Here is a 26,886-nt window from a genome sequence, read left to right as displayed (position 1 = left end):
AAGCCACTGACTTGTGGGGTGGTTCGTTAAACAGCAATAAATAGGATGCATGAGAGTGATAACCATACTTATTGCATAGAAATGGTATGAGGATTATGAATAGGCAGTCAGTAAATTGAAAATTGTTATTTTCATCCTTTTGCTTAATTCTAGGCCTCTCTGAGGTCCTTATTCAAGGTACCTAACTCATACATATGTTCCACAGGTGTATATTTTGAAGCTCTGAAAACGGAGAGTAATTTGCCACATGAAAAGCAAATGTACATCAGCCAAAAGCCCTAAGGGGTTCTAGACTCCCTGCTCTTTGCTCTGTATCTTCTCTATTTTTTATATCTGGTTTTGTTGGGCTGGTTTCTGCTTCCTCCAGTTCCAGCCTGCGACTAGGATCTTATCTGCCTACTTGTGGGTATTCCTTTGATCCACCAATACAAATCACTTAAGATTAATCGCCATACACAGCTGTGTTGCATAAACTCTTTCACTCAGTCTTGCTCTGTTTTCAAAGTGGAAAAAAACATTTTTTAAAAAACACATTGGTGTTACCAAAGATATTTATTTATTTTTTTAATTTAAAATTTATTTTAATTTCTTCGCTGCTGAGCACAGGCTTTCTCTAGGCAAGTGGAGGTTACTCTTTGTTGCAATGCTCCGGCTTCTCATTACAGTGGCTTTCTCTTGTCGTGGAGCATGGACTCTAGGGCGCTCAGGCTCAGTACTTGTGGTACACAGGCTTAGTTGCCCTGCAGCATGTGGAACCTTCTCAGACCAAGGATGGAACCTCTGCCCCCTACCTTGGCAGGCAGATTCTTACCCACTGTACCGCCAGGGAAGTCCCAAAGGTTTTTATTAATCAAAGTACCAGAAGGTCTTGTTTGGCAATATTTTAACCTTAATGCAATCTAAGCAGGTGTGTACACATGCCTTTGAACTCACACACATATATAATTATAAATTTGCCTAGGTTTGGTCTTCCATACTTATCCAATGTGATTGAAGAGTGAGAGGGCATCAAGACTCAAAAATTGATGGTGGTAAGGTTGGACCTAGATGAACAATGGAGCATGTATATATATTTTTTTAATTTGAGTCTCAAACCTTCCCTCAAAGAAATTAGAACTGGAATTTTCATCCTCATTTCACTGATGAGGAAACTGAGGTTCAGAGAGGGTAAATAATTTCTTTTAGGCCTCCCAGCTCACAGTCTAAGACTGTTTCTGTGACAGTAAAGTACCTTTTGTTAGGCCAACAAGGAAGTTCCAACTCACTAATAGAGACACATAGAAATTCATGAAAGTCAAGATGGAGTCAAAGTTTTCCTTCATTATTAAACAGGGATTTTTATTGTGTTTTTATATTATGGGCATACAATTCCTTGTCTCCAATCTCTGGGGTTGTACATGCCTTGACATTTAGAGTTATTTCAGATACACACACACACAGACATACATGCAGGGAATATCTTATAATTAAATACATTAATTTTTTGCAGCACAATGTATCAATATTCATATTAAATGAAACAAAGATTATAAATAACTTTATTCCCATTCATGTCAGTCAGATTTTACCGACTGAGATTGCTAAAGATTTGTAAGCACAGCAAAAACTTGTTTTTCAGAGCCTTTTGGATTTTAGGTGTGTGGAAACTGGACTGTGGAATTGCGTATGGACTACAAGGATGGGCACTCGCTAGTGTTTTCTGCTGTCGTGAGTCTCTTGCTGGCCTGGTGGGATGTTCTTGAGCAGGAAGGCTGGCTGGAACAAACAGTTTGCACCTGCTTGTCTGGCTTCCGTAGCTGGCACACTCTCAAAGGAAGGGCCTTGGCTGAGTTTGAAGTATAGTTTCAGGCTTTGCGGAGACAAGCCAGTGAACTCAGCTAATAAACTCTTTTATCCAAAATCCCTGAGGGCGAGAGGAGAAAGGAAAAAGAAATTAAAATGGAATAGCAGCCGGCTTTCAACTCTATGAAAACTGATCACGTGATGAAGCCAGAGGCGTCTCATCAAGAAAGTCCAAATTTGATGAAGCAGTTTTATTCTGGAAGCCTGAGACAAGTCAGACCTGCAAGGAACCCATTATAAAGTCATCAAGATAAGTTGATAGAAGTGGGATCCATACATTAATATTAATGGCAGTAATAATTATGATACCACTCCGCATGTTGGTCCCTGCCTATGAAACCAGGCTGGGCCCTTTCCTGCACCAAGAGGAGACCGAGAACATTTTCCAAGAACACTTAAGCTCGCTGTGTTTTCACAATCAGCCTTCTTTTCAGTGTACTTCCAGTAGAGTGGTGTCAGTTTTGTTGTCTGGTCATCCCTGGTGAATTCATCTGTTGACCTTCACCTTGTGTCAAGGTGATACCTTTCACTGGGGGTGGGTCAGTGGCATGGAGGGTGAGTGAGTGGCCTGGGGAGTGAACTCAGTGTCCTCCGCAGTCCCCTATGGCCTGCACTCTGCTGACATCTCTTGAAACAGCAAGCATTGCTATCTTGGCGTTTTATGTATCAGGATGTCCAAGCAACTACTCAGCCAGCAGCAAAAAGGAACATGTTCATCTCTGATAAAGGAGAGAGGAAATATATTTTGAAAAAAGTGTTTTCGTGGTCCTTTTGTTTTGAATTTTTTATTCTGCTCGTATTTATGTCCTTCATACTTCATCCACAATGATCTTTGAAATCTAATCAATTATTTGGTATCTCCCTTGTTATGAAGAAAAAATATTGAGGGTCGCTAATCTCTACAGTGTTAGCTTCTTTTAAAGAGTGGTTTCCTTATCTCTTGCTGTACCTGAGTCAATTCAGTTTTTGAAAAGACTGTGTTTTGAACACTTCCTGTGTGTGCTGAGCTCCGATGCCACAGATAACTCGGTTTGAAACCCAGACCCACGGCTTATGAACTGTGAGAATCTGGATGCATTGCTTAACCACTATGAGATGCAATTTCCTCAGTGGAAAAATGGTAATAATGTATGAGAAGTTTGTTGTGAGATCCAGATGAGGTAATGAGAGAGCTGGTTACATAACCAGAAGCTCAAGGAAGTTTTTTTTTAGCCAGATGTTAAAGGGAAACATAAATGTGAATAAAACACACACATTCTTCTTTAATAAAGAGAAAATATGGGAAGGATTTTTAAATGACTAGATGGCACAGAGGTGAAGGTGATGGCACCCACTCCAGTGTTCTTGCCTGGAGAATCCCAGGGACGGGGGAGCCTGGTGGGCTGTAGTCCACAGGGTCACAAAGAGTCAGACACGACTGAAGCGACTTAGCAGCAGCAGCAGCAGACGGCACAGAAAGGAGAGAAATTAATTTAAACTGTGAAATGGAGGGGGTGAATTTAACCTAGGACTGAACAGACGCATAGACTATCAACAAGCTGGGAAATCAGAGTTGGGAAACTGAGGAAGTCAAAAGTGCTTCTAGGCAGAAAGAACAGTGACACAGAGGCAGGCAAGAGATGGAAAGGAGAAATTATACCATAAGACCTAGACTGTTCTAGTATTATACAGATTGAAAATATTCTCTGCCAATAGACTCACAATTTTTCTTTTACTTGGGTAAGAAAATGTTCTGACTTGGGCTTCTAATGTCTATTGCAGCCTTGCCAAATGTATAAGAGGGGTGAGATTAGGTGGGAGAGGAGAGTGGGAACTTAATTGGTTGTGTTTGGAAAAGGCCTTGAGTGCCATGTAAGAAAATGAGACATCCTTAAGAATCTGGCAAGCAGTCCTAATAGGCTTGAGGGGCATGGGTATGGGAAATACATCATTGTGCGGGGAGAGTTGGAGGGCAGAGAGGCAAGGGCAGGGCAGGGAGAGGGGGTTAATCAGGGACTAATAGAAGCTAAGGCAGAATAAATGAAAAGCATGCAAATGGCCAAATACAAAAATAAAAATCATAGTTTCACAGCTAGGAGAGCCACCTCAAGAAGCAGGTTTGTGGCTGGAAGACCTGTCTGAAGCCAGGGCGGCTCGACCCGTCTACCAACCCTGCCACAGGGGCTGGTTCTGTCTGTTCTGAGGGCTCAGCCGCTCGCCTCCAGTGACAGGGCTTGACTGTTCAACATGCAGCAATCCAGAACCTGAGTCACCTTGCTTAGCTACTCCTGCTCGTGTTCTTCTCATCACAGAACGCCTCCCTGTGGGAGAGGATCTCCCAAGGCCAGAGCATCTGAAACAGGTGATGCAATCCAACAAAAGTGTGCGCAAGTGTAGCTGGCTCCAGAGCCACCTGGCAAACCAGTTTGTGTGATTAGACAGGATTTGTAGTTCTTGTAGTTGCTGGTTGTCTTTCTTGATGTCTATATGTCTGTCTTCATGCTAGTTTTTTCTCCTTCTTTTCCTAGAAGAGATGAGACCAGCCCAACTGTTTACTGATGATTTGAAAGAAAATATAGGAGACTTAAGTAACTGGAGTATGGTTTGGAAGTGCTGCAATAAAATGGGAGCTCTGAAATACACTAAATGACCTTCTGAACATCTTTATGTACTAGAATCTCCTTATTGCACTAACCCCCTCCAACCATAAGCAAAAGGAATTTCTGCTGAACTGACCAATACTAGCAAGATGTTTCCAGACCCATACATATGGAAATTCCCATGACTTTTTCTCCAGTACATTTGAATTTTCCTCTAGGGAAATAATTTTGCTTCTCCCCTCTCTGAAGTTCAACCCTGAGTGTGCAACAGAAATTGCCTGCAGCTACTCTACTATGTCTAGAAGCACGCTCCTAGAAAGAAATGAACTGCATTCAGAAGATCACCTATCCTCTCAAATGACGCCGTTAGGGACATGAGGTCAACTGAGAGGAGTTGCTCCAAGTGCTTGTTCCTCCCTGACCACAGGGCAAACCCTTGGCTGCTGGACTGAGGGAGGTAATAGAGCTGGGTTCTCAGGGGAAAACTGTAGACTTCTTGGACTTGGTATAGTCATGGTCATTTGTCCACTACAGCCTTGGCCAGGCCCATCTCAGGATTTGTGTTATAGGCCAATTCTTGAAAGCAACTGAATGTGGGAAGGATTTTGTATAAGATGCTGAGGCATGTGCTGATTCGGTTCACAAACAGAGTGGTTCTAACTTTGACATAGACTTGCCTGCCTGAGGATTCAGCTTCCCTAAATTCTACCTCTCTTACAATTAATTATTATGCCTGGCATTCAGCTCCTGCCATACCTCTGGAGAAATAAATAAGGGTCTCTTTATGTGCTGTCCAGGTCTCATGCTTTGCTTTAAATTGACCACCCCGTTTCACAGTCTTTAGAGTTCTTTCCCCTCCGACCCTGGAAATTGTCAGAGACATTTTCCAAGCTAGTGTGTACCCTTCCCCATTTATGTCATCCCTACTTTCTAAAGGTGAAAGCTTTAGCCATTGCTTTGTTATGGCATTTCAGGAACTATCAATACCTACCACTAGTGAGGAGGTCATTGTCCTCTGGCTAGTGAGTGAACCAATTTCAGAAGTCTATCATTAGAGTCTGATTCTGAAAACCAACTCAATTATATCAAGGGAATTGTGCTGCTCAACTCTTCTCTGTACTTACTGATTTTTGCCAACTTGTTCAATCAGTTCCCAAAGGAGGCATATTGAAGTTTCCAAATATAATTGAGCTTTTGTTTCTTTTTTCAGTCCTTTCAGTTTTTGTCTCAGGTATTTTGGAGTTCTGTTATTAGGTGTGTACAAGTTAAGGGTTGTCATGATACCTTGATGAATTAATCTCTTTCTAACTATATAATGTTCCTTTTCATCTTCAGTAATATATCCTGTTCTGAAGTCTACTTTGTTTGATATTAATATTATCGCTCTAGTTTTCCTTTTATTATTATTTGCAAAGCTGTGTTTTGTTACCTCTTCCTTCAGTCTAGCTGAGTTGTTTTAGTTAAAGGATGCTTCTTCTAGATAATATAGAGTCGTTCTTATTTTCCTTCCCAAGCTGTTAATCTCTGTCTTTTAATTGGAATGCTTGGACTATATCTGATATAATGATATTGTTGTTGTCATTGTTGTTGCATCTCTAAGTGTTATCCAACTCTTTGTGACCCCATGGATTGCAGCACGCTAGACTCCTCTGTCCTCCATTATCTCCTGGAGTTTGCTCAAATTCAGGTCCATTGAGTTGGTGATGCTATCTAACCATCTCAAGTAATTGATATCAGTTCAGTTCAGTTCAGTCGCTCAGTCATGTCCAACTCTTTGCAACCCCATGGACTGCAGCACGCCAGGCCTCCCTATCCATCACCAACTCCCAGAGTTTACCCAAACTCATGTCCATTGAGTCAGTGATGCCATCCTACCATCTCATCCTCCATCGTCCCCTTCTCCTCCTGCCTTCAGTCTTTCCCAGCATCAGGGTCTTTTCCAATGAGACAGCTCTTCACATCAGGTGGCCGAAGTATTGGAGTTTCAGCTTCAACATCAGTCCTTCCAATGAACACCCAGGACTGGTCTCCTTTAGGATGGATTGCTTGGATCTCCTTGCAGTCCAAGGGACTCTAAAAACCCTTCTCCAACACCACAGTTCAAAAGCATCAATTCTTTAGCACTCAGCTTTCTTTATAGTCCAACTCTTACATCCATACATGACTACTGGAAATACCATAGCCTTGACTAGACGGACATTTGTTGACAAAGTAATGTCTCTGCTTTTTAATATGCTGTCTAGGTTGGTCATAACTTTTGTTCCAAGGAGCAAGCGCCTTTTAATTTCATGGCTGCAGTCACCATCTGCAGTGACTTTGGAGCCCCCCAAAATAAAGTCAGCCACTGTTTCCACTGTTTCCCCGTCTATTTGCCATGAAGTGATGGGACCAGATGTCACGATCTTTGTTTTCTGAATGTTGAGCTTTAGGCCAACTTTTTCACTCTCCTTTTCACTTTGATCAAGAGGCTCTTTAGTTCTTCTTCACTTTCTGCCATAAGGGTGGTGTCATCTGCATATCTGAGGTTCTTGATATTTCTCCCAGCAATCTTAATTCCAGCTTGTGCTTCCTCCAGCCCAGCATTTCTCTGGATGTACTCTGAATATAAGTTAAATATTTAATAAAAGTTAAATACAAGTTAAATACAAGTTAAATAAGGGTGACAATATACAGCCTTGATGTACTCCTTTCTTGATTTGGAACCAGTCTGTTGTTCCATGTCCAGTTCTAACTGTTGCTTCCTGACCTGCATACAGATTTCTAAAGAGGCAGGTCAGGTGGTCTGGTATTCCCATCTCTTGAAGAATTTTCCACAGTTTATTGTGATCCACACAGTCAAAGGCTTTGGCATAGTCAATAAAGCAGAAATAGATGTTTTTCTGGAACTCTCTTGCTTTTTCCATGATCCAGTGGATGTTGGCAATTTGATCTCTGGTTCCTCTGTCTTTTCTAAATCCAACTTGAACATCTGGAAGTTCATGGTTCACATACTGCTGAAGCCTGGCTTGGAGAATTTTGAGCATTACTTTACTAGCATGTGAGATGAGTGCAATTGTGCAGTAGTTTGAGCATTCTTTGGCATTACCTTTCTTTGGGATTGGAATGAAAACTGACCATTTCCAGTCCTGTGGCCACTGCTGAGTTTTCCAAATTTGCTGACATATTGAGTGCAGCACTTTCACAGCATCATCTTTCAGGATTTGAAATAGCTCAATTGGAATTCCATCACCTCCACTAGCTTTGTTTGTAGTGATGCTTCCTAAGGCCCACTTGACTCCACATTCCAGGATGTCTGGCTCTAGGTGAGTGATCATACCATCACTATCATCTAGGTTGTGAAGATCTTTTTGTACAGTTCTTCTATGTGTTCTTGCCACCTGTAATTTATATAGTTAAATTTAAAATCACCATATTGCTCTTTATTTTCTATTTTTCCCATATGTTCTTTGTTTCCTTTCTTCTTCTACTTGTTTATTTTACTTGTTTTATGTTCCCATTTTAGCTTTACAATCGGTTTATTATCAGTACTTCTTTAGTTTTTTATTGTAATTTTTATTCTTTATTTTTATCCATTGCTCTAGGATTTATTTGGGAAAGACTCTGATGCTGGGAAAGATTTAGGGCAGGAGGAGAAGGGGACAACAGAGGACAAGATGGGTGGATGGCATCACCGACTCAATGGACATGGGTTTGGGTGGACTCTGGGAGTTGGTGATGGACAGGGAGGCCTGACGTGCTGCAGTCCATGGGGTCACAAAGAGTAGGACATGACTGAGTGACTGAACTGAACTAGGATTTATATTATACATCTTTAGTTTACTATAATCTACCTTCAACTTTATGTATAATATAAAATTTTTCATCTGCTTCTTGATGTCATTCATTTTTACTTTACATATTGTATAAACTTTACAATTAAAAAATGAAAAATTGAAATGTTTTTTATATGACCCAGTTAGCTCCCATTTCCAATGTGCTCTATTCCTTTGTGATGCCAAATTTCCACCTTCCTACCACTCTCCTTGAAGAACATCCTTTAAGATTTCTTATAGTGGAGGTCTGCTGGCTTTTGTTTCTCTGAAAGATCTCGCATTTGCCTTGTTTTTGAAAGACATTTTCAGTGAATATAAAATTCTAGGTTGACTGTTGTGTTTTCTTTCAGTGCTTTAAAGGTGTCCCTCCATTGTCTTTTGGCTCATCGTTTCTGACAAGAAATGTGTTCTTATATCCTGCTGTTTTTATTTGGCTGCTCTTTTTCATTATGTTATTTTCTTTCTGTTTATTTTATTTGAAGTTTGTTGAGATTCTCACATCCATAAAATCACCACTTTTATTAAATTGTAGGGGTTTTCAATCATGATTTCCTTAAATATGTTTTCATGCTCTCCTTTCCTCTTAGAACTCCAGTTACCATATGCTAGGCTGCTTGACATTTTTTCAAAATCTCTGTTCTTTTTCAAAAAATCTTTTTCTCTGTGGTTTATTTTGGATAATTTGTCCTTAGTTCTTCATGGTCACCAATATTTTATTTTATAATACCTAATCTGCATCTAATTCTACCCAGTGTATTTTTATTTAAAATATTGCATTTTTCATCTCTAGATGCTCCAACTTGGTCTTTTAAATTTTCTTTTATTCCTGTTATCATTGTATTCATATTTTTCTTTACATTCTTGAGCACATGGAGCATATTTCCAACAACTCTTTTATTGTTTTTTTCTTCTAATTCCATCCTTTCTGTCATTTTTGCTTTTGAGAATTTTGCTTATGTTTAATTTTCTCTCTGATACTTGGTGCTAGCTCTTTAGCAAAATATAACTACTGGTAAAAGCCAAGATTCCAAAGGCTTGTAATTAGCAATAAGTTTGCACTGGAAGGAGATGGGCCAGGTTTCAAGTTTTGGGTGATGTAATGATCATATCTATGGCTGCTAAGTCGCTTTAGTTGTGTCCGACTCTGTGCGACCCCATAGACAGCAGCCCACCAGGCTCCCCCGTCCGTGGGATCCTACAGGCAAGAACACTGGAGTGGGTTGCCATTTCCTTCTCCAATGCATGAAAGTGAAAAGTGAAAGTGAAGTCACTCTGTCGTGTCCAACTCCTAGCGACCCCATGGACTGCAGCCTACCAGGTTCCTCTGTCCATGGGATTTGCCAGGCAAGAGTACTGGAGTGGATTTTCATTGCCTTCTCCAATATCTGTGGCACTTGATTGCAAATGTTAGGTACTGTGATTTCCAGGAGACACCATTCCCAGTACTGATACAACTTACCCAAGCTTCCTTGTAAGCCCACTAATGGTATGTCTGAAATCTGGACTCTTCATAAATGGGTTTCCCTACATGTGCTCATTTAGGCTTATATATATCCAATGCAATGGTGTACTTGACAGGGTTCTCTTTATTTTAGTGTCAGTAACTGAAAACATAACTCAAATTAGCTTAGGTATAAGTGAGGATTTGTTGGTTCTGTAGCTATGCTGGAGAAGTGGCAGGGGAGCTGCTAGGACTTGGGTGTGTTTAAACCTGGGCTTTTTTCTCCACCTAATCCCTTCTGCTTCAGTCTTTACACTGGCTTCATTCTGTCTGATACTCTTTCTGCACTGGCTTCATTCTGTCTGATACTCTTTCTGCTATTGCAGCATTGCAGATGGGAACCTGAAGCACAGTCAGGCTCCCATCTCTCTGTTTTATCACTATCAAGGGGCTGAAGCTCACCTTCTCTGGTGCCAGGTTAAAAAATACCTGACTAGAGTCCAGTGTCCACCCCCTGACAAAACAACTATGGCCAAAGAGATAGACCACCCAGACTTAGCCTTTTGGGATCATGGGCTCACCTTTTTGCCTATCAGTGGGGTCACAAGTAAGCACTGTGAGAAAAGAACAGCCTTCTTTGAACCTTATTATTAGATTGAGAGAGAGGAATAAAGAAGAGGCTGATGCTCAGGTACACACTTTGAAAAGTGGCTGTGACAATATTCATTTAAAAAATGAGATAGCCAAGTCTTAGAGAAGTCAAAGGACTCCTTTAAGTTACAGAGGTAATAAGTGGCAAAGCTGTGATTGATGAGAGGCAATTATAGGAATTAAGAGGTCAGACCCTAGAATCAGATAGATCAGAGCCCAGATCCTAGCTCTGCTACCTACCAGTGTTGTTTAGGATAAATTACTTTACTTCTCTGCCTCTTATTTCTCAACTTAATATGGGCATAATTATAGTACTGTCTTCATTAGGGTAATCATGAGAAATAAATGAGATAATCCATGCAAAGTGCTTAGCATAGTACTAAGCATAATGTAATCACTGCTTAAATATTTGCCATTATTATTGTCTAGAATTTGAACCTAAGTATGTCTGTTTCAAAGCAGCACCTGTGTGGTTTGTGAGACTCAGGGGAATCACCGCAATTGCTTTGTTCTGTTCCAAGCCCCGTAACTTTGGAATTTTTATAAATGATCCACAAACAAATGAAGTAATGAAGCCAGTCTTTATCATCAAGCCAGTCTTTATCATCACTGAGCAGGGATACCACTACCAGTCACTAAATGGGCTTGATCGATGGACTGGAAATCCAAACCAAGCTTCAGAAATGAAGGATTCCAGCCAGGAGACAATCTGTCCATTTACGCAAAGAACTAAGATAGCCTCACAACTCCGAGTGCTAACATCATCCGAACTCCCAAAAAGGACTCAGGCAACCGTGGCCTGCCTGTCACTCACTCACTCACTCACTCACTCATCAAATATTTATTGAGCATTTGCGATGTGTAGACCCTGAGCTCTGGTGTTTGCTATTTATACCCTATAGCTGATTCATGTTGATGTATGGTAGAAAGCAATACAATATTGTAATACAATTATCCTTCAATTAAAAATGAATAAATTAAACCCAAAAAGAATCTCTCCAATTTGAAAAGCCAAAAAGACATTGAGTTCTTAGATGGAGGAGGAGTCGGGGGAGGAAACCTAAACATATATAATATCTGACAAGATTCTCCTTGAAACAAAGCTTGAGAATATTTGAAAAGTTTTCCCAACAGTAATTATAAATGGAAATTAAGGGTAGTATCCATCGTTGCTAACTCATGGTGTATAAAAATATCAGTAATATTCTCTTCAAAGCACAAAATGTACCTTTTCACACTGAACCAACACTCTCATGAGCAAATTACAAAGAGAATATTTCTGGCGAAACAGATGGTACTACAAGTACCCGTGTGAAAGATCCCTCAGCTTGATAACCTGTGAAGAACACCCATTATTCTTAATCATAGTTTATTGATAGGCATTCATTAATTATAATAATATTTTGTAGATCCATGGATCCTTTCATCCCTAATTTTCAGAGTGCTTTACAACTAGTAATTAATTTCCCCAACATTTTAAGGACAAATTTAAAGTCAACTTCCAACAAAACTTGCACCAATGCTCAGAATATCTTACTCAGAAGTTTTAGACCTAAACTGTAGGTTTGTTGCCTGAAGCCTTGGAATGAGGAGCAACCAGTTCTCAAATTGTACCCAGAGGGAAACCCAACAAAAGAAAACACTTCGCATGCTGTGCAAGGAAGAAATTCAGGGTGTGGGAAAGCTATAACTGATGGTGGCATTTGCAACTGGTTTGACCTCTTAGGTAAAATGGGAATGTGGAGTTATAGGAAAAAGGTCCCTGAGTCTCACTAAAATGCCTGATATCAGCTTTCACTGGAGGAGAGAGGTATACCGTTGGGTGATCCAGCTTCAGCCAAGGGGCAGGTTAAGGGGTTGTATGGTGGGGTGGGGAGAGTCCCGGCACAAAGTTCAGACTGGGCTGTCAGGACCGGCTCCACCGCTGCGAGGCTGTGTGACCTGGAGTGAGTCACTTCACCTCTCTGAACCTTTATTTCTTCATACACAAAATTAGTTTGGAGCCATATGTCACACATGAGCAGCCTGCGTGACGATGTTGGCTAGCAGCCCTGTTTTGTGCCCACACAGTGTTTTTGTAAATGCCTATATTTCCGGTTTGCCTCAGCCCCCACCATTCCTTGTGACCTTTTACCAAGTGTTCCTCACTCATTTTTGTCACTTTCCAGACCTCTGTAGGCATCTGAGGTGGCAATCCTTAGGTAACATGATCTCTGATACTGCTTCCAGCCCTGATCACCAGAGAATCTGAGTCGTTGGAGGTTGATAAGACTCAACAGTCAGGCAGGAGAAGAATTCAGAACTCTGAACTTTGGAGTGTTTTCCAGAGTCTTCCATTGGTGAGCTGGTGATATAACCTCCTAGCCCTCTTCCTGTAGATTCCTGACAGTCACACTGTCCATGGCAGTCACAGAATTAGCCTCTTCTATCTCCTTGTACACAGCAAATGATAGCACATAGCTTAGTTCTGTGATTTACTTTCTGGTTCTCTCTCCTAGACTCCTCTTTTTTTTTTGACCATGCATATATGGGATCTTAATTCCCCAACTAGGGATCGAACCCAAGCTCCTGCATTGGAAGCGTGGAGTCTTACCCACTGGGCCACCCTTTCCTCGACTCTTAGAGGTCAGCAAGAGAAAAATCAGGCTTTCCAAGTGGCTCAGTGGTAAAGAATCTGCCTGCAATGCAGGAGATGTGGGTTTGACCCCTGGGTCAGGAAGATCCCCTGGAGAAGAAAATGGCAACCCCCTCCAGTATTCTTGCCTGGAGAATCCCAATGGACTTAGGAAGCTGACACCTATAATCCATAGGATTGCAAAAGAATTGGACAGGACTTAGCAATTAAAATAAGAACAAAGGAAAAATCACCCACAGGGCAAAGGAGCTCTTGTCAACAGGAAGTTGTGAATCAGTGATGGAGGAAAGAGAGATAGATGGGAAAGAAAAGGTAGGTAAATGCAATGGGAGAATTTCTCCCCCTCAACCCTCCAACCAGATTTAAGTTAGAGAGGGGTTCTTAAAGTAGGCTTTGAATACTCTAAACGGTTTCTAGAGCTACCTTCTGTAGATCTCTAAACTTCCAGCTCTTACTGCATGCTTTCCTAGTTGAGTAGCTTTCGTTGAGCTCTCTGGGGGGCTCTCTTTCTGCAGGGGAATCTGTTCATGCTGACCCGAGGGCACACAGCTGCTGTGGGCCTCCGGAACACAGGCTCTTTGTACAATGCAACCCTGTATTGTAGAAACTTACCCACACACGTTTGCACACAGGAGTTCTGTCATTAACGCAGTACTGGTCATGGGGTGGAATGCATGAAGGGTGGAGAAAATGGCTTCTTTCTCAAAAGCTTTCTTTTTATAAGCTTGGCCCCCCCTGACAACTTGGAATTTTCTTTTGTAGCTGAAAAAACATATTTCTCTTAAACACGACCCAGGCAGTTGTGTGTCCTCAAAGATCTGTTGGCCAAACAGATAACTGAGGCAATTGTTAAAAAGGACCCAACTGCAGATTAAAACCGAGCTGATTCCATGAGTCCCATAGGAATGTGGCTTAGCCTTCAACGTTCCTTTCTGAAATGGTTAATCTTCTTCCTGATCATGAAGGTAAAGTCTACTCACTGTGGAGAACAAAGGGAGCAAATAATCACCCACAACCTCACTACCTAAAGGTTTCATTTTAGCACATTTTTCTGGAGAATTTTCCTGTGCATACTAATATCTTTTTTAAAAATTGAGGCATAATTGACATTTAACATTGTATTTCACGTGTATAGAATGATGATTCAATATTTGTACCTATTGTAAAATGATCACCATAATAAGTCTAGTTAATATGGGTCACCCTATTTGGTTACAAAAATTTTTTTCTTAGGATGAAGACTTTTAAGATCCACTCTCTTAGCAACTTTTAAATATGCAATATAGTATTATTACTAGAGCTACCTTAGCGACTCAGATAATAAGGAATCTGCCTGTAATACAGAAGACTCAGGTTCAATCCCTGGGTCAGGAAGATCCCCTGGAGTAGGAAATGGCAACCCACTCCACTATTCTTGCTTCGAGAATCCCATGGACAGAGGAGCCTAGCGGGTAATATTATCCGTGGGATAATAAAGAGTCAGACACGACTGAGTGACTAACACACATAGTATTATTAGCTATAGTTATGATGCTATGTTACATCCCTGTGACTTAATTATTTTATAATTGGAAGTTTGTACCTTTTGACTTTCTTTGCCCATTTTGCCTGCTCCCCATCTCTGGCAACCACCAATCTGTTTTCTCTATCTATGAGCTTGGTTTTTCATTGGTAGTAGGTGTTTTTGTTGTTGTTGTTGTTTTTTTGTTTTTTTTTTTTTTGCTTTTAGATTCTATATGTAAGTGAGATCATAACATATTTGTCTTTCTCTGACTGACTTTTTTCACTTAGCATGGTGCCTTCAAGGATCATCCATGCCATTGCAAATGGCAAGGTTTAATTCTTTCTTGCTTAATAGTATTCCTTGTATTCATGTACCACCTCTTTTTATCCATTCATCATCAAGAAGTATCCATATCTTGACTATTGAAAATATGCTGCAATGCACATAGAGTGCATACATCTTCAAATTAGTGTTTACATTTTCTTTGGATAAATACTGAGAAGTGGAATTGCTGGGTCATATAGTAGTTCTATTTTTAACTTTTTAGTAGCTCCACATGGTTCTCCATAGTGGCTGCACCAATCTACATTCCCAGCAAGAGTGCACGGGGTTTCCTGTTTCTCCTCATCCTCACCAAAACTTGGTATCTCTTGTCTTTTGATAATAGCCAGTATGACAGGTTGAGGTGGTATCTCATTGTGGTTTGATTTGCATTTTTCTAGTGATTAGTGATGTTGAGCATCTTTTCATGTACCTGTTGACCATCTATATGTCTTCTTAGGATAAATGTCTGTTCAGAACCTTTGCCCATTTAAAAACCAGGTGTTTTTTTTTTTGTTTGTTTTTGCCATTTATGAGTTCTGTGTATATTTTGAATATTAACTCCTTATCAGATATGTGATTTGCAGATATTTCTTCCTATTTTCCTTTTCATTTTGTTGATGGTTTTCTTTGATGTGCCAAAGCTTTTAGGAATATCTTTTTAAATGTAGTTGAGATGATGCTAGTCTCATCTCTTAAAATTACATTTCCATTTCAAGATATTATGAAATCTCTCATAGGGAGGATAGGAGGCTTATGTCATTTAATTTATTTGTAATATGATTTTCAGTAGTTTGGCAGAGATGGGAACATTTGGTCGGGACCACAGAGTTTAGCCATTAAGAGAAGAGATTCAATACTTCCTAAAAAATGCCTTGGGTTATAGTTTTATTGGACTTAAGCTGTGGAACCAGAGTCTCAAATTCTTAGCCACATACATGTTAGATATGACTTCTAGCTGTCTGTTCAGATTCACCATTAATAAAAATACTCTACTTTTTATTCCTATTATTATTTCCTAACAAACCTCTGAGATTTGACTTAGAACACTAGATTTTATTTCTTTAATTAATTTAGTTTTAATTAATTAATTAATTTTAGCTGTGCCAAATCTCAGTCGTGGCATGCAGGATCTTTAATTGAGGCATGTGAACTCTTAGTTGGGGCATGTGGGATCTAGTTCCCTGACTAGGGACTGAAAATTGTCCCCCTGCTTTGGGAGCCAGGAGTTTTAGCCACTGGACCACCAGGGAATTCCTGGAACCACTAGATTTTTAAAGCAGCTTTGGGAGCAGTGCCAGTGTATCCCCACAACCCAAGAATTTTGCCCTGGGACTATAAACAGGTGGTCTTTATTGCGGGGAGCACACATTAGGAAACGAGGAGTTATTAAGTGCTTTGGTGTTAAAAATAAAATGAAAAGTTTATGCTAAATGACCATGTGTTCAGGCTCAAGCTTTAAACAGATTGTGCAGCCCCATCTAGAAAACATGAGCCTCAGCAAGAGAACGAGCACCCCATACACACATTTCCCTTGTTATATCCATCTGCTCGATGAAGAGACAGCAAGATGAAGAGAAACTGAGGAATTCTACAAGACCGAGGAGAAGTGGGAGCAGTACCGGGAGTAGTGGGTCTTGCTCCGCTCCAGCCTCTCCCATCCCAGATTCAGGGCATGGAGCGCCCCAGGGCTGCCACACAAGGCAGTTCTCAAGGGTGCAGTGTGTTCAGGGCTCTTTGCCTCTGCTTAGAATGTGCATTGGAGCCACACTGATGGTTGCCTTTCCATAGAGTAGTCACAAAAATGAGCATGGTTGACCCTTTTAACAGGTTAGGGTGGAAACAAGAGGCAGGAATGGAAAAGAAAGGAGCCAGGAGCACAATTACGTGAACTTTCCCAAAGAGCCCAGGTAAATGGCATCTTTCAAAATTCTAGCACTGAATCTAGTCAGGCCTTGGAAAACAAGCAATTTGTCTGAAACTGGGTGTTTACAAAATGGGCCTAGCACTCAGAGAACATTAATACTTAAAAGCTTTGCTGAAATTGGTGCAGAACTCACTCTGAACAGTAAAGAGGGGGCTGAGAGAAGGTAGGGGACCACTAGTCAGCCCTCTGATGGCACCTCATTCCTCAGAGTGGGGGCCACTGCTCCTCCTACCCTGCGGCTTCAGTTGCGAAATCTGAGGCAGAAAGCCTGCCTGCCAGAGCCTTGAGGATTTCCTGCCACCTGGCTCACTCCTTTGGTGTCAACCATGGCTGGAGAGAGATGAAGCCAAGGTCCCACCTGCCTCACATGTTGGGCTTTTGCAAAGCCCCAGCGGCTCCTGCTCACTCACACCATATTGCTAAGACCAGAGGATCCTGCTGTGTATCTAAACCCCTGTAGGTACCAATCTAGGGATCCTCCTGCAAACTATTTTCCCCAAGGACCTATTTATTTAGAAAATTGAAAATATGCACTACTCTTTGCTTATCACCAAAACAAAATCTCTTCATGGTAAGAGTTTTGGAAAATAAAAATATGTACCAGGAGAGAAAAATCAAAACACAAAACTTACTAGAGATAGCTACTGTTAATACTTAATATCTATCCTTTTAACACATATTTGTGTGTGAGTACACGTTATAGTATATTGAAAAGCAGAGATATTACTTTGCCAACAAAGGTCCGTCTAGTCAAGGCTATGGTTTTTACAGTGGTCATGTATGGATGTGAGAGTTGGACTGTGAAGAAAGCTGAGCACCAAAGAATTGATGTTTTTAACTGTGGTGTTGGAGAAGACTCTTGAGAGTCCCTTGGACTGCAAGGAGATCCAACCAGTCCATCCTAAAGGAGACCAGTCCTGGGTGTTCTTTGGAAGGAATGATGCTAAAGCTGAAACTCCAATACTTTGGCCACCTCATGCGAAGAGTTGACTCATTGGAAAAGACCCTGATGATGGGAGGGATTGGGGGCAGGAGGAGAAGGGGACAACAGAGGATGAGATGGCTGGATGGCATCACTGACTCAATGGACGTGAGTTTGAGTGAACTCAGGGAGTTGGTGATGGACAGGGAGGCCTGGCGTGCTGCGATTCATGGGGTCGCAAAGAGTCGGACCTGACTGAGCGACTGAACAACAGCAACCCACCATGCGGCATGCAGGGTCTTAGTTCCATCCAGTGATTGAACCTGTATCCTCTGCACTGGAAGTGCAGAGTCTTGACCACTGGACCACCAGAAAGATCCTTACAAGAACACTTTTTGACACTGCTGAAAATTGCCTCACAGTTAGAGACACCAACTCCAATGTGGTCAGCCCACCTAGGAAATCATCTTGAGATACAGGAGGGACTGTTAAGCATCCTGCTAAAAACAAGTGTCTAGGAACTCAAAACATTCACAGGAAAGACTCTCAGCAATATACACAAAATGAATCTAGGGCCTTATTATAAGAAACTTCATGCAGCAGAAGACAAAGGAGGAACAGTGGAGAGTCACATAGAGACTTAGCGCTTGAAGCCACCAGGCATGACAGTAAAGTGCCAGGGCTGAGATGTCAGCCAGAAAGAGGTGCTCAAGGCTGGGGAGACATCCTGCTCAGTGAGGTGGAAGCAGAGCATCCACTCTCCTTCAAGTGGAGCCACGCCAGCCAGGCTTGACTCTGTGACCTGGTGTCCTTTCCAAATTCTTCCTTCTGCCCAAGTGGAGGCTGGGGAGAACAGGCCCTCTGCCTAATGCTCTCTTGAAGTGAGATTTAGAAAGATGATGAAGTCTTTTCCAAGAACAAACAATTGTTGAGTCAGCGTGAGGAAGCAAGTCAAGCAACCACACAGAACTAGAAGCCCAGAGCCGGCAAAAGGAGAGATTGCTTCTCTAACAATTGGGTTTTCAGGGAAACTTAAAACCCATCAGAGTCATGACAGTCCTAGAAGAACACCAGACACTTCTGCTTCTCACAGTCACAGCCCCTCCCACTGAACAGTAAGGCCAGGGACCCAGAGTTATCGTTTCTGCCCTGGTTTTTGTTCAGAGCTTAGAACACTGTTGCTGGTGCTCCATGGCTGAGGGCCCCCAAAATTGTGCTTAGTCACATTTTCCAGCCCCTATGGAGGAAAGTCTTCAATGAGTCAAGGCCTTGTCGAGATGGAGCGGAGTATTACATGATCTACATAACTAATTTTGTCTGAGCAGAAATCTCTTTCCTAACTTTGGATTGAAGCCAGGCCAGCAACTTCGACTGGGGACTTCCAAGGTTCCAGCAATTGTTTCCTTGAGAGTCATTGCTGCTTTACTCTCCCTTTGCTTACTCAGAGATCCTACTGGGGCTTGGGTATCCATTATGCTGTTCAAGGCAAAGGTCTGTAACAAAATTGTCATTTCATTCTCCTGTATTGTTACTCAAGCCACAGATATTATGGGAACAATCCGTTTCTACCCACACCATCACCCTGAAAACTTTGGGCTATAATGTAATCTTACTAACTGGCCCAGTTTTAGAGGAGATAAAATGGACACTATTTTGTTAGAAACACAGCAATATCAATTATTTTTGATAGGCTTATTTAGAATAGGGGATGAAAAATCTTTCAATTTTATTTTTGTGGATCCAGCATTCATTCACTCACTCATTCATTCATTCAACAACCATGTATTAAGCTCTGTCACTGCGGGTGCTGTAGGAAATGCAAGATGGAAAAAAGCACAACTCTGTCCTCTTACCACCTGGAAGGGAAATATAAAGTATAAGGTATGGTCGATATAAAACATATAAAATATGCCTCCTTCACAAGGAGGCATAAAGTATAATTTAATCAGCACCATAAGAGAAGTAAATATAAATTCTATGAATTCAAAAGGAAGGAAGGGAGATCATATAATGTATAGAAATATCGAATTACTATACTGTGCATCTGGAGCTAACATAATGCTGTAGGTCAAATGTATTTCAATTAAATAAAAAACTTAAAAGTGCAAAAGGACAAAATTTTAACTTAATTCTATAGGGAATTAAATAAATTCCTTCAATTTTTTTTTTTTTTAAAGAATGGGAAGTATTTAGAAGGATGAAGAAAGACTTTATGGAGGAGATGACATGTGGGCTGAAACTTAACAGCTACACGGGGATAAATGGAGGCAATTCCAGGCAGAGGGACCAACAGCATAAGCAAAGTCACAGCAGTGAGAAAGTATAAATCTGTAGCAAACAGGGAGTCATTCTTGCACCATTTGGGTATAGGATACATAAAGGGGAGGATAAGTAGGACATAAGACTAAAAATAAAGGTCTGGTGCATATTTTGGAGGATCTTGAGTACCAAGCTAAGGAATTTGGATTTTATTCCAGTAGCCACACGACATCATCAGAGTGGAGAGATAGAGCAATATCAGAGGGCAACAGGGATTAGAAGTCAGTGAGGGATGAGAGGTGAATTACTGGGAGGCACTGTCACAGGGCAGACAAGAGCTCACTGGGCCTGAGTCAGGACAAAGCACACAAGCTAGGAGGCAGAGGCAGCGTCCATAGAGCTCGGCAGCTGATTGGAGGAGGGGTTAGAGCCAAGGGTCTATGCCAATCATTCTCTAGGTCAGTAAGTCTTCAGCTTTAGCACATCAGAACCACCCAGAGGGCTTGTTAGAATACAGATTGTGGGCCCCACCTTTGGAGCTTCTGATTCAAATGTGGAGCAGAGTCCCAGAAACTGCATTCCTAGCAAATTCCCAGGAGATGCTGCTGTTGTTGGTCCGAGGAACACACTTTGAGAACTAATGCTCCAGGCTCACTTTTGTGACTCCAGGGAAGCAACTGCAAAAGGACAAGGGAAGCAGGAGAGGCAGTAGTTAGAGTCATTACTAGTGAATTGGAGGAGACTTTGCTTGTCCTTTTAACCTTCAGCCTTCCTGATGTCTGGAGCAGAAATTCAGAAATGTTTACTGTGTGCAAAGACATTTGTATTAACCTATGAGCTGGAGCGCAGAAGCACACTGATTTAGGGCTCCGACATTCTGTTTTTCTTTGAAAAAGCATGTGTGCTTAGTCATTCAGTCCTGTCTGACTCTTCACAACCCCATGGACTGTAGCCCACCAGGCTCCTCTGGCCATGGGATTTTCCAGGCAAGAGTACTGGAGTGGGTTGCCATTTCCTACTCGAGGGGATCTTCCCAACTCAGAGATCGAACTCAGGTCTCCTGCAACTGCAAGCAGACTCTTTTCTGTCTGAGCCACCAGGGAATCCCTAAGAATACCGGACTGGGTAACCAAATGCACAGGCACTGATCTTATGGGAAGGCAACATTGTGATGTAATATTAGAATCAGCAGCCTTGAGTTCAAATCCTGCCTCTGCTCCTCTGTCAATGACTTAATCTCTTAAAGTCCCAGTTCTTCTGTATTAAAATTGGATTAACAATGTGCAGTGCATGGTGCTGTGAGGAATAAATGCAGAAACCTACAGAAAGCACTGGGCACCATGCTTGGCTCACTTGAGGCTTCCTGAATTCTGGCTTCCGCTCTACCTCAACCCTTCAGGGGTGAGTGAAGGGGGTAAAGCCTGTGGTGAAAGCCCTATAAGTGCCTCAGTCAAACAGCCCCAGGAGACACCTGGGGTCCCATAGTTACCCTGACAACATCTTGGATTGGTACTAGTGGTGAAGAGCCCTCCTGCTAATGCAGGAGACGTGAGAGACCTGGGTTCAATCCCTGTGTTGGGAAGAACTCCTGGAGAAGGAAATGGCAACCCACTCCAGCATTCTTGCCTGGAGAATCCCATGGACAGAGGAGCTTGGCAGGCTAGAGTCCATGGGGTTGCAAAGAGAGAGACATGACTGAATCGACTTAGCACGCATGCACGCACAGATATCTTTACGACTGCCAGCAGATGGGAAAATTCCTCTGCCAGGAGAGCACTGGGAAATGGAGTCTGAAATGGGAGATGGACACGGAGGGAGGCGTTTCTGAAACAAAGCAGTTTTGTCTTCTTTGGAATTTCACTCAGGCTGGTAGCCTTGATCAGAGGAGTGTCCTAGAGGGCTTTTTGAGGCTTTGATGCCGGTGGTGACGCTGTGAGAACTTTAGAAGATTTTTCAGAGTGCCCGCAGTAGAAAAATGAGCTGGTAAGCATTTTTCTCCCTCTTTAACCAGATAAATCTGATGTCATAACGTCCCCAGACAGGGAAGCAGGACTTGGCAGTGAATCACGGAGGGAAGAGCGTCTGAGACTGAGCCTGTGTCACGTGAACCTGGTGACAAGAAGGCCCTGAGGCCCCCCACCTCTATCGGGGAGAAAGGGTTTGGGAAACAGGCAGGCCCATCATGTCAGCCAGATGCATTGGGGATGGAGGGGAGAGGGAGCTGGAGGGGAGTGGAGGGCCACATGGTTCTCCTGCTCGGGGTGGATCGGCCCAAGTACACCAGGTCATAGGTTAGTTGGAAGGTTAGTTGGAAGGGGATGTCTGGAGAGAGAGAGAGAAATGGGTTGCATTACCTGACTTCCAAGATCCCCACTCAACTTGCCATTTGATGATTCTGTGATAGGAGCTGCCAAGCCCAACATAACTGAAGCTACCCCCTGAGGGAGATTCAAGAGAAGAACATTCAGGTCCACCAAGCTCCTAACTGTGAATTGGCACTCTTCATTGTTTAAAAGTTTATTTACTTTCCCCTAATTTGATCCAGTGCAGATACAAAGGAATGTTATGCAATTGAATGCCTTTACAGAGGACTATAATGACAAGGAAAGCAAAAAATGAAAAAAAAAAAAAAAAAGTGAAAGTGAAAGCCTTTCAGTCATGTCTGACTCTGTGAAACCCCATGGACTATAGCCCGCCAGGTTTCTCTGTCCATGGACTTCTCCAGGCAAGAATACTAGAAGGGGTTGCCATTTCCTTCTTCAGGGATCTTCCCAACTCAGGGATCGAACCCAGGTCTCCTGCATTGTAGGCAGATTCTTTACCATCTGACCTACCAGGGAAGCCCAAGCAAAGGAAAGGCAAGTGACAAAAACATATGATACTATTATTATTTTAAAAATAGAATGCAAAAAGACTGCAAAGATAGCTCAGGGTTAACTCTGGTGGTCAAATTATAGATAATTTTTCTTTTGTTTTATCTGAATTTTTGAAATCATTTACAAATAAGCATGTATTACCTTTGAAGTAAGAAAGGACAAAATAATTTCATTTAAAAATGTTCATTCTATGACAAAATACTATCATGCTCTATGTCTGAAGCTAAAATATGATGTATAAAACATACATATGATTTTAAAATTTACCTTGTTCATTCTAGAATGCTTTCACAAATATGTTATAAACTATCCTTCATCTATTTTCCACATTGTTAACTTCCTGCATGGTATTTCATCATATAATTATACCATACTTTTTTTTGTCTCAATCCACAATTGTTGGCTATTTATACCATTTACAACTTTTTATTATTACAAATAATGCTGCAACCTATCTTTTTAGCTCATTTAATTTTCCCGTAGATTTTATCTTATCCCTAATTGCCTTTGCAAGATTGAATTTCCATATACTCCCACACTCGGGTAAACATTTTTTTTTTTCTCATAATTTAGAGATAAACCCAGTGTACTTTAATAGGGGTCCTCTCTTACACTAAGACTTTCTTGTAAGAATGTTAGGCATTTGAATTGTCAGGACAATTGTCAGTCACAGATTTGAGCCTTAAAGGTCATTCAGTCCTGTGCCCTTTTACAGGGAGGAAGCTGGAGCCCAGAGAGTTAGAATGGCCAGCCCAAAGGCCCATGGTAGTGACTGAGTTGGAAAAGCAAATTCACGAGTATTTTTCAAGAACTAGGAACTTTGGAGGATCATCAAACAGTGCGAGGGCAGAAGATAGAGAGAATGAAAAAAGACTTAGTGGTAGGAAGGGGAAGGAGTAGTAAGATCTATAGGAGAGAGGGAAGGAGGTTGGATTAGGTGGGATAAAGAAAACTGAGACCAAGGACAAAAATGTAAAAAGAAAAAGTACATGAGAGAAGTTAACATATCTCTATGGCAGGGTTTCTCAGCTTCAGTACTACTGGTGTGTGGGCCAGATGATTCTTTGTTGTGGGGACCTGTCCTATGCATTGTGGGAGGTTTAGAGCACTCCTGGCCTCTACTCATGAAATCCAGGAGCAACCAGAGCCCCCAGTTGTGACAAACAAAAATGTCTCCAGACAATGACAAATGTCTTCTGGGGCAAAGTCACCCTGAGGTGAGAATCACTGCTCTCTGCTATTGTTCTCCGTGACACATCCATGGAGAAACACATCCCCCATTTCTTACTGCTGGAAAGGAGTCTAAAACATCTGAAAGAGGAAATTGGAAGCAAAACATCCCACTGCAGTTTATAGAATGCCCCCAAACAGAAGGTTGTGCTGAAAGGCAGGGAGAGAAAAAGGATTCAATAAAGCCCATTTTTCTGACTGAGAAAATGAGACAGGAAATACGCAATTTGCTTCCGGCATGAGGATGAGTCAGAGAGAAACCAACAAGAGAAGCATGGACTTAGCTTCTGACCTTTAGAAAGAAGAAAAACAATTTTATCACTAACTCTTCCCCCATTCAATCCTGGATCTTTGTGAGAATAAGGACGGAAATTTCCACTAGGAAATCTTCTCACAAGGCTAATGAAACACCAGGAATTGGAAGTAACAGGTAGAAATGTGTTTGTTTTTCCATGAAGGACAAAGCAGAGGGTAGTATGAGTTAGATTCACTGATTTAAAAAAAAGAAAAAAAATAGCCATTGCTCACTAAGCACTGCAGTGCCTGTTGTTGTTTTTAAGTCGCTAAGTTGTATCTGACTCTTTTTCGACCCTATGGACTAGCCCACCAGGCTCCTCTCTCCATGGAATTCTCCAGGAAAAAATACTGGAGTTGGCTGCCATTTCTTCCTGTCCCAGTCTCCTGCGTTGCAGGCAAATTCTTTACCACGGAGCCACCAGGGAAGCCTTCATAAATGACCTTATATACACACTATCTCCCCAGAACCTCCCTTTAACCCTTGAGTTAGATCTTATCATTACCCTCACTCAACATAGGAGGAGCTGAGTGTCAGAAGTTAGGTAACTTGCCTAAGGTCAGTCAGCCATGTGATGAGGCCAGAATTTCAAAATAGGCCTGTACAATTAGCAAGGCAAGGCAGTCACCTCTTAGCATCCCTTCCCTGGCCCCTGCCATTGACAGCCTACTTCTGTAAGATTGCTATGCTGTCCCGTTTTAGGGTGTTTTCTAAGAAACGCCACAGTGCACCACATCATGGTCATGAGCAAGAGTATGGGGCACTCCATGTAACCTGAGTCCAACTGGAGGCTTCTCCCAGGAGTTCCCTTCCATCCTAACTATACAGGAAGATCAACAGAATATAGCGACTAGGTGCTGTCAGACTCCAGTCTCAGGCTTGCACCCATCCTAGTCCATTCCTCTGGCTGCCTTTCACAGAACCCAGAGGCTGTCTCCCCAACTCCAGGACCCAGAGCCACAGCTGCCCTGGCACAGCTGGTCCACCATCTTCCTGGCATGATGCAGGGGCTCCTGTTTTCTACAAATGTAATTAGATAGAGCATTGCCGTCAGACTTTTTTAAAGATTATTTTTTCAGACATAAAAAAGAATGAAATAATGTCATTTGCAGATGCGTGGATGGCCTACACATTATCATACTTAGACAGAGAGAGACAAATATGATATGATATCATTTACATGTGGAATCTTAAAGAAAGGATAGAAACGAACTTACCTACAAAACAGAGATAGGCTCAGAAACAGAAAATAAACCATGTTTACCAAAGAGGAAAAGTGGGAGTGAGGGATAAATTAGGAGTTTGGGATTAATAGATACACACTCAGTTAAGTTCAGTTCAGTCGCTCAGTCATGTCCCACTCTTTCGACCCTATAGACTGCAGCATGTCAGGCCTCCCTGTCCATCACCAACTCCGAAGATTACTCAAACTCATGTCCATCGAGTCGGTGATGCCATCCAACCATCTCATCCTCTGTTGTCCCTTTCTTATCTCACCTTCAATCTTTCTCAGCATTGGAGTCTTTTCAAATGAAATCTCCGCATAAGGTGACCAAAGTACTTGAATTTCAGCTTCAGCATCAGTCCTTCCAAAGAACATTCAGGACTGATCTCCTTTAGGATGGACTAGTTGGCTCTCCTTGCAGTCCAAGGGACTCTCAAGAGTCTTCTCCTACACTACACTTCAAAAGCATCAATTCTTTGGTGCTCAGCTTTCTTTATAGTCAATTCTCACATCCATATGTGACTACTGGAAAAACCATAACCTTGACCAGATGGACCTTTGTTGACAAAGCAATATCTCTGCTTTTTAATATGCTGTCTAGGTTAGTCATAACTTTCCTTCCAAGGAGTAAGCGTCTTTTAATTTCATGGCTGCAGTCACCATCTGCAGTGATTTTGGAGCCCCCCAAAATAAAGTCTGACACTGTTTCCACTGTTTCTCCATCTATTTCCATGAAGTGATGGGATCAGATGCCATGATCTTAGTTTTCTGAATGTTGAGCTTTAAGCTAACTTTTTCACTCTCCACTTCCACTTTCATCAAGAGGCTCTTTAGTTCTTCCTTGCTTTCTGCCATAAGGGTGGTGTCATCTGCATATCTGAGGTTATTGATATTTCTCCCGGCAATCTTGATTCTAGCTTGTGCTTCTTGAAGCCCAGCGTTTCTCATGATGTACTCTTCATAGAAGTTAAATAAGCAGGGTGACAATATACAGCCTTGACATACTCCTTTTCCTATTTGGAACCAGTCTGTTGTTCCATGTCCAGTTCTAACTCTTGCTTCCTGACCTGCATATAGATTCTTCAAGAGGCAGGTCAGGTGGTCTGGTATTCCCATCTCTTGAAAAATTTTCCACAGTTTATTGTGATCCACACAGTCAAAGGCTTTGGCATAGTCAATAAAGCAGAAATAGATGTTTTTCTGGAACTCTCTTGCTTTTTTGATGATCCAGCACATGTTGGGCAATTTGATCTCTGGTTCCTCTGCCTTTTCTAAATCCAGCTTGAACATCTGGAAGTTCACGGTTCACGTACTGTTGAAGCCTGGCTTGGAGAATTTTGAGCATTACTTTACTAGCATGTGAGATG

General features: G+C 41.8%; 1 protein-coding gene and 1 long non-coding RNA gene across 4 annotated transcripts in view; one reads left to right on the top strand and one right to left on the bottom strand.

Annotated features, from left to right (window-relative positions):
* Nucleotides 1–26,886, top strand: part of LOC132657215 (uncharacterized) — a 108,853-nt gene that overhangs the window by 55,845 nt on the left and 26,122 nt on the right. The gene's annotated exons all lie outside the window — the stretch shown is intronic.
* The window catches only part of PLD1 (phospholipase D1), a 284,231-nt gene continuing 258,656 nt past the window's right edge, over nucleotides 1,312–26,886 (bottom strand). For 2 of the 3 annotated variants that reach the window (XR_009595050.1, XR_009595051.1), the window contains 2 exons: nucleotides 20,425–20,570; nucleotides 1,312–1,903 (listed from right to left, as the gene is read on the bottom strand). Coding sequence is in view for 1 of the 3 variants with exons in the window: in XM_060393699.1 (XP_060249682.1) it covers nucleotides 20,475–20,570 (96 nt within the window). In the remaining 2 variants the exon portion in view is untranslated. Of the gene's footprint in view, nucleotides 20,571–26,886 lie in introns of all 3 variants that reach the window. The other variant, XM_060393699.1, reaches the window with a different exon arrangement.

Source organism: Ovis aries, chromosome 1, assembly GCF_016772045.2.
Source record: "Ovis aries strain OAR_USU_Benz2616 breed Rambouillet chromosome 1, ARS-UI_Ramb_v3.0, whole genome shotgun sequence".
In the NCBI taxonomy this organism is placed as follows: Eukaryota; Metazoa; Chordata; class Mammalia; order Artiodactyla; family Bovidae; genus Ovis; species Ovis aries.
Note: the sequence above shows the minus strand (reverse complement) of the source record. Positions and strands in the feature narration are given on the sequence as shown.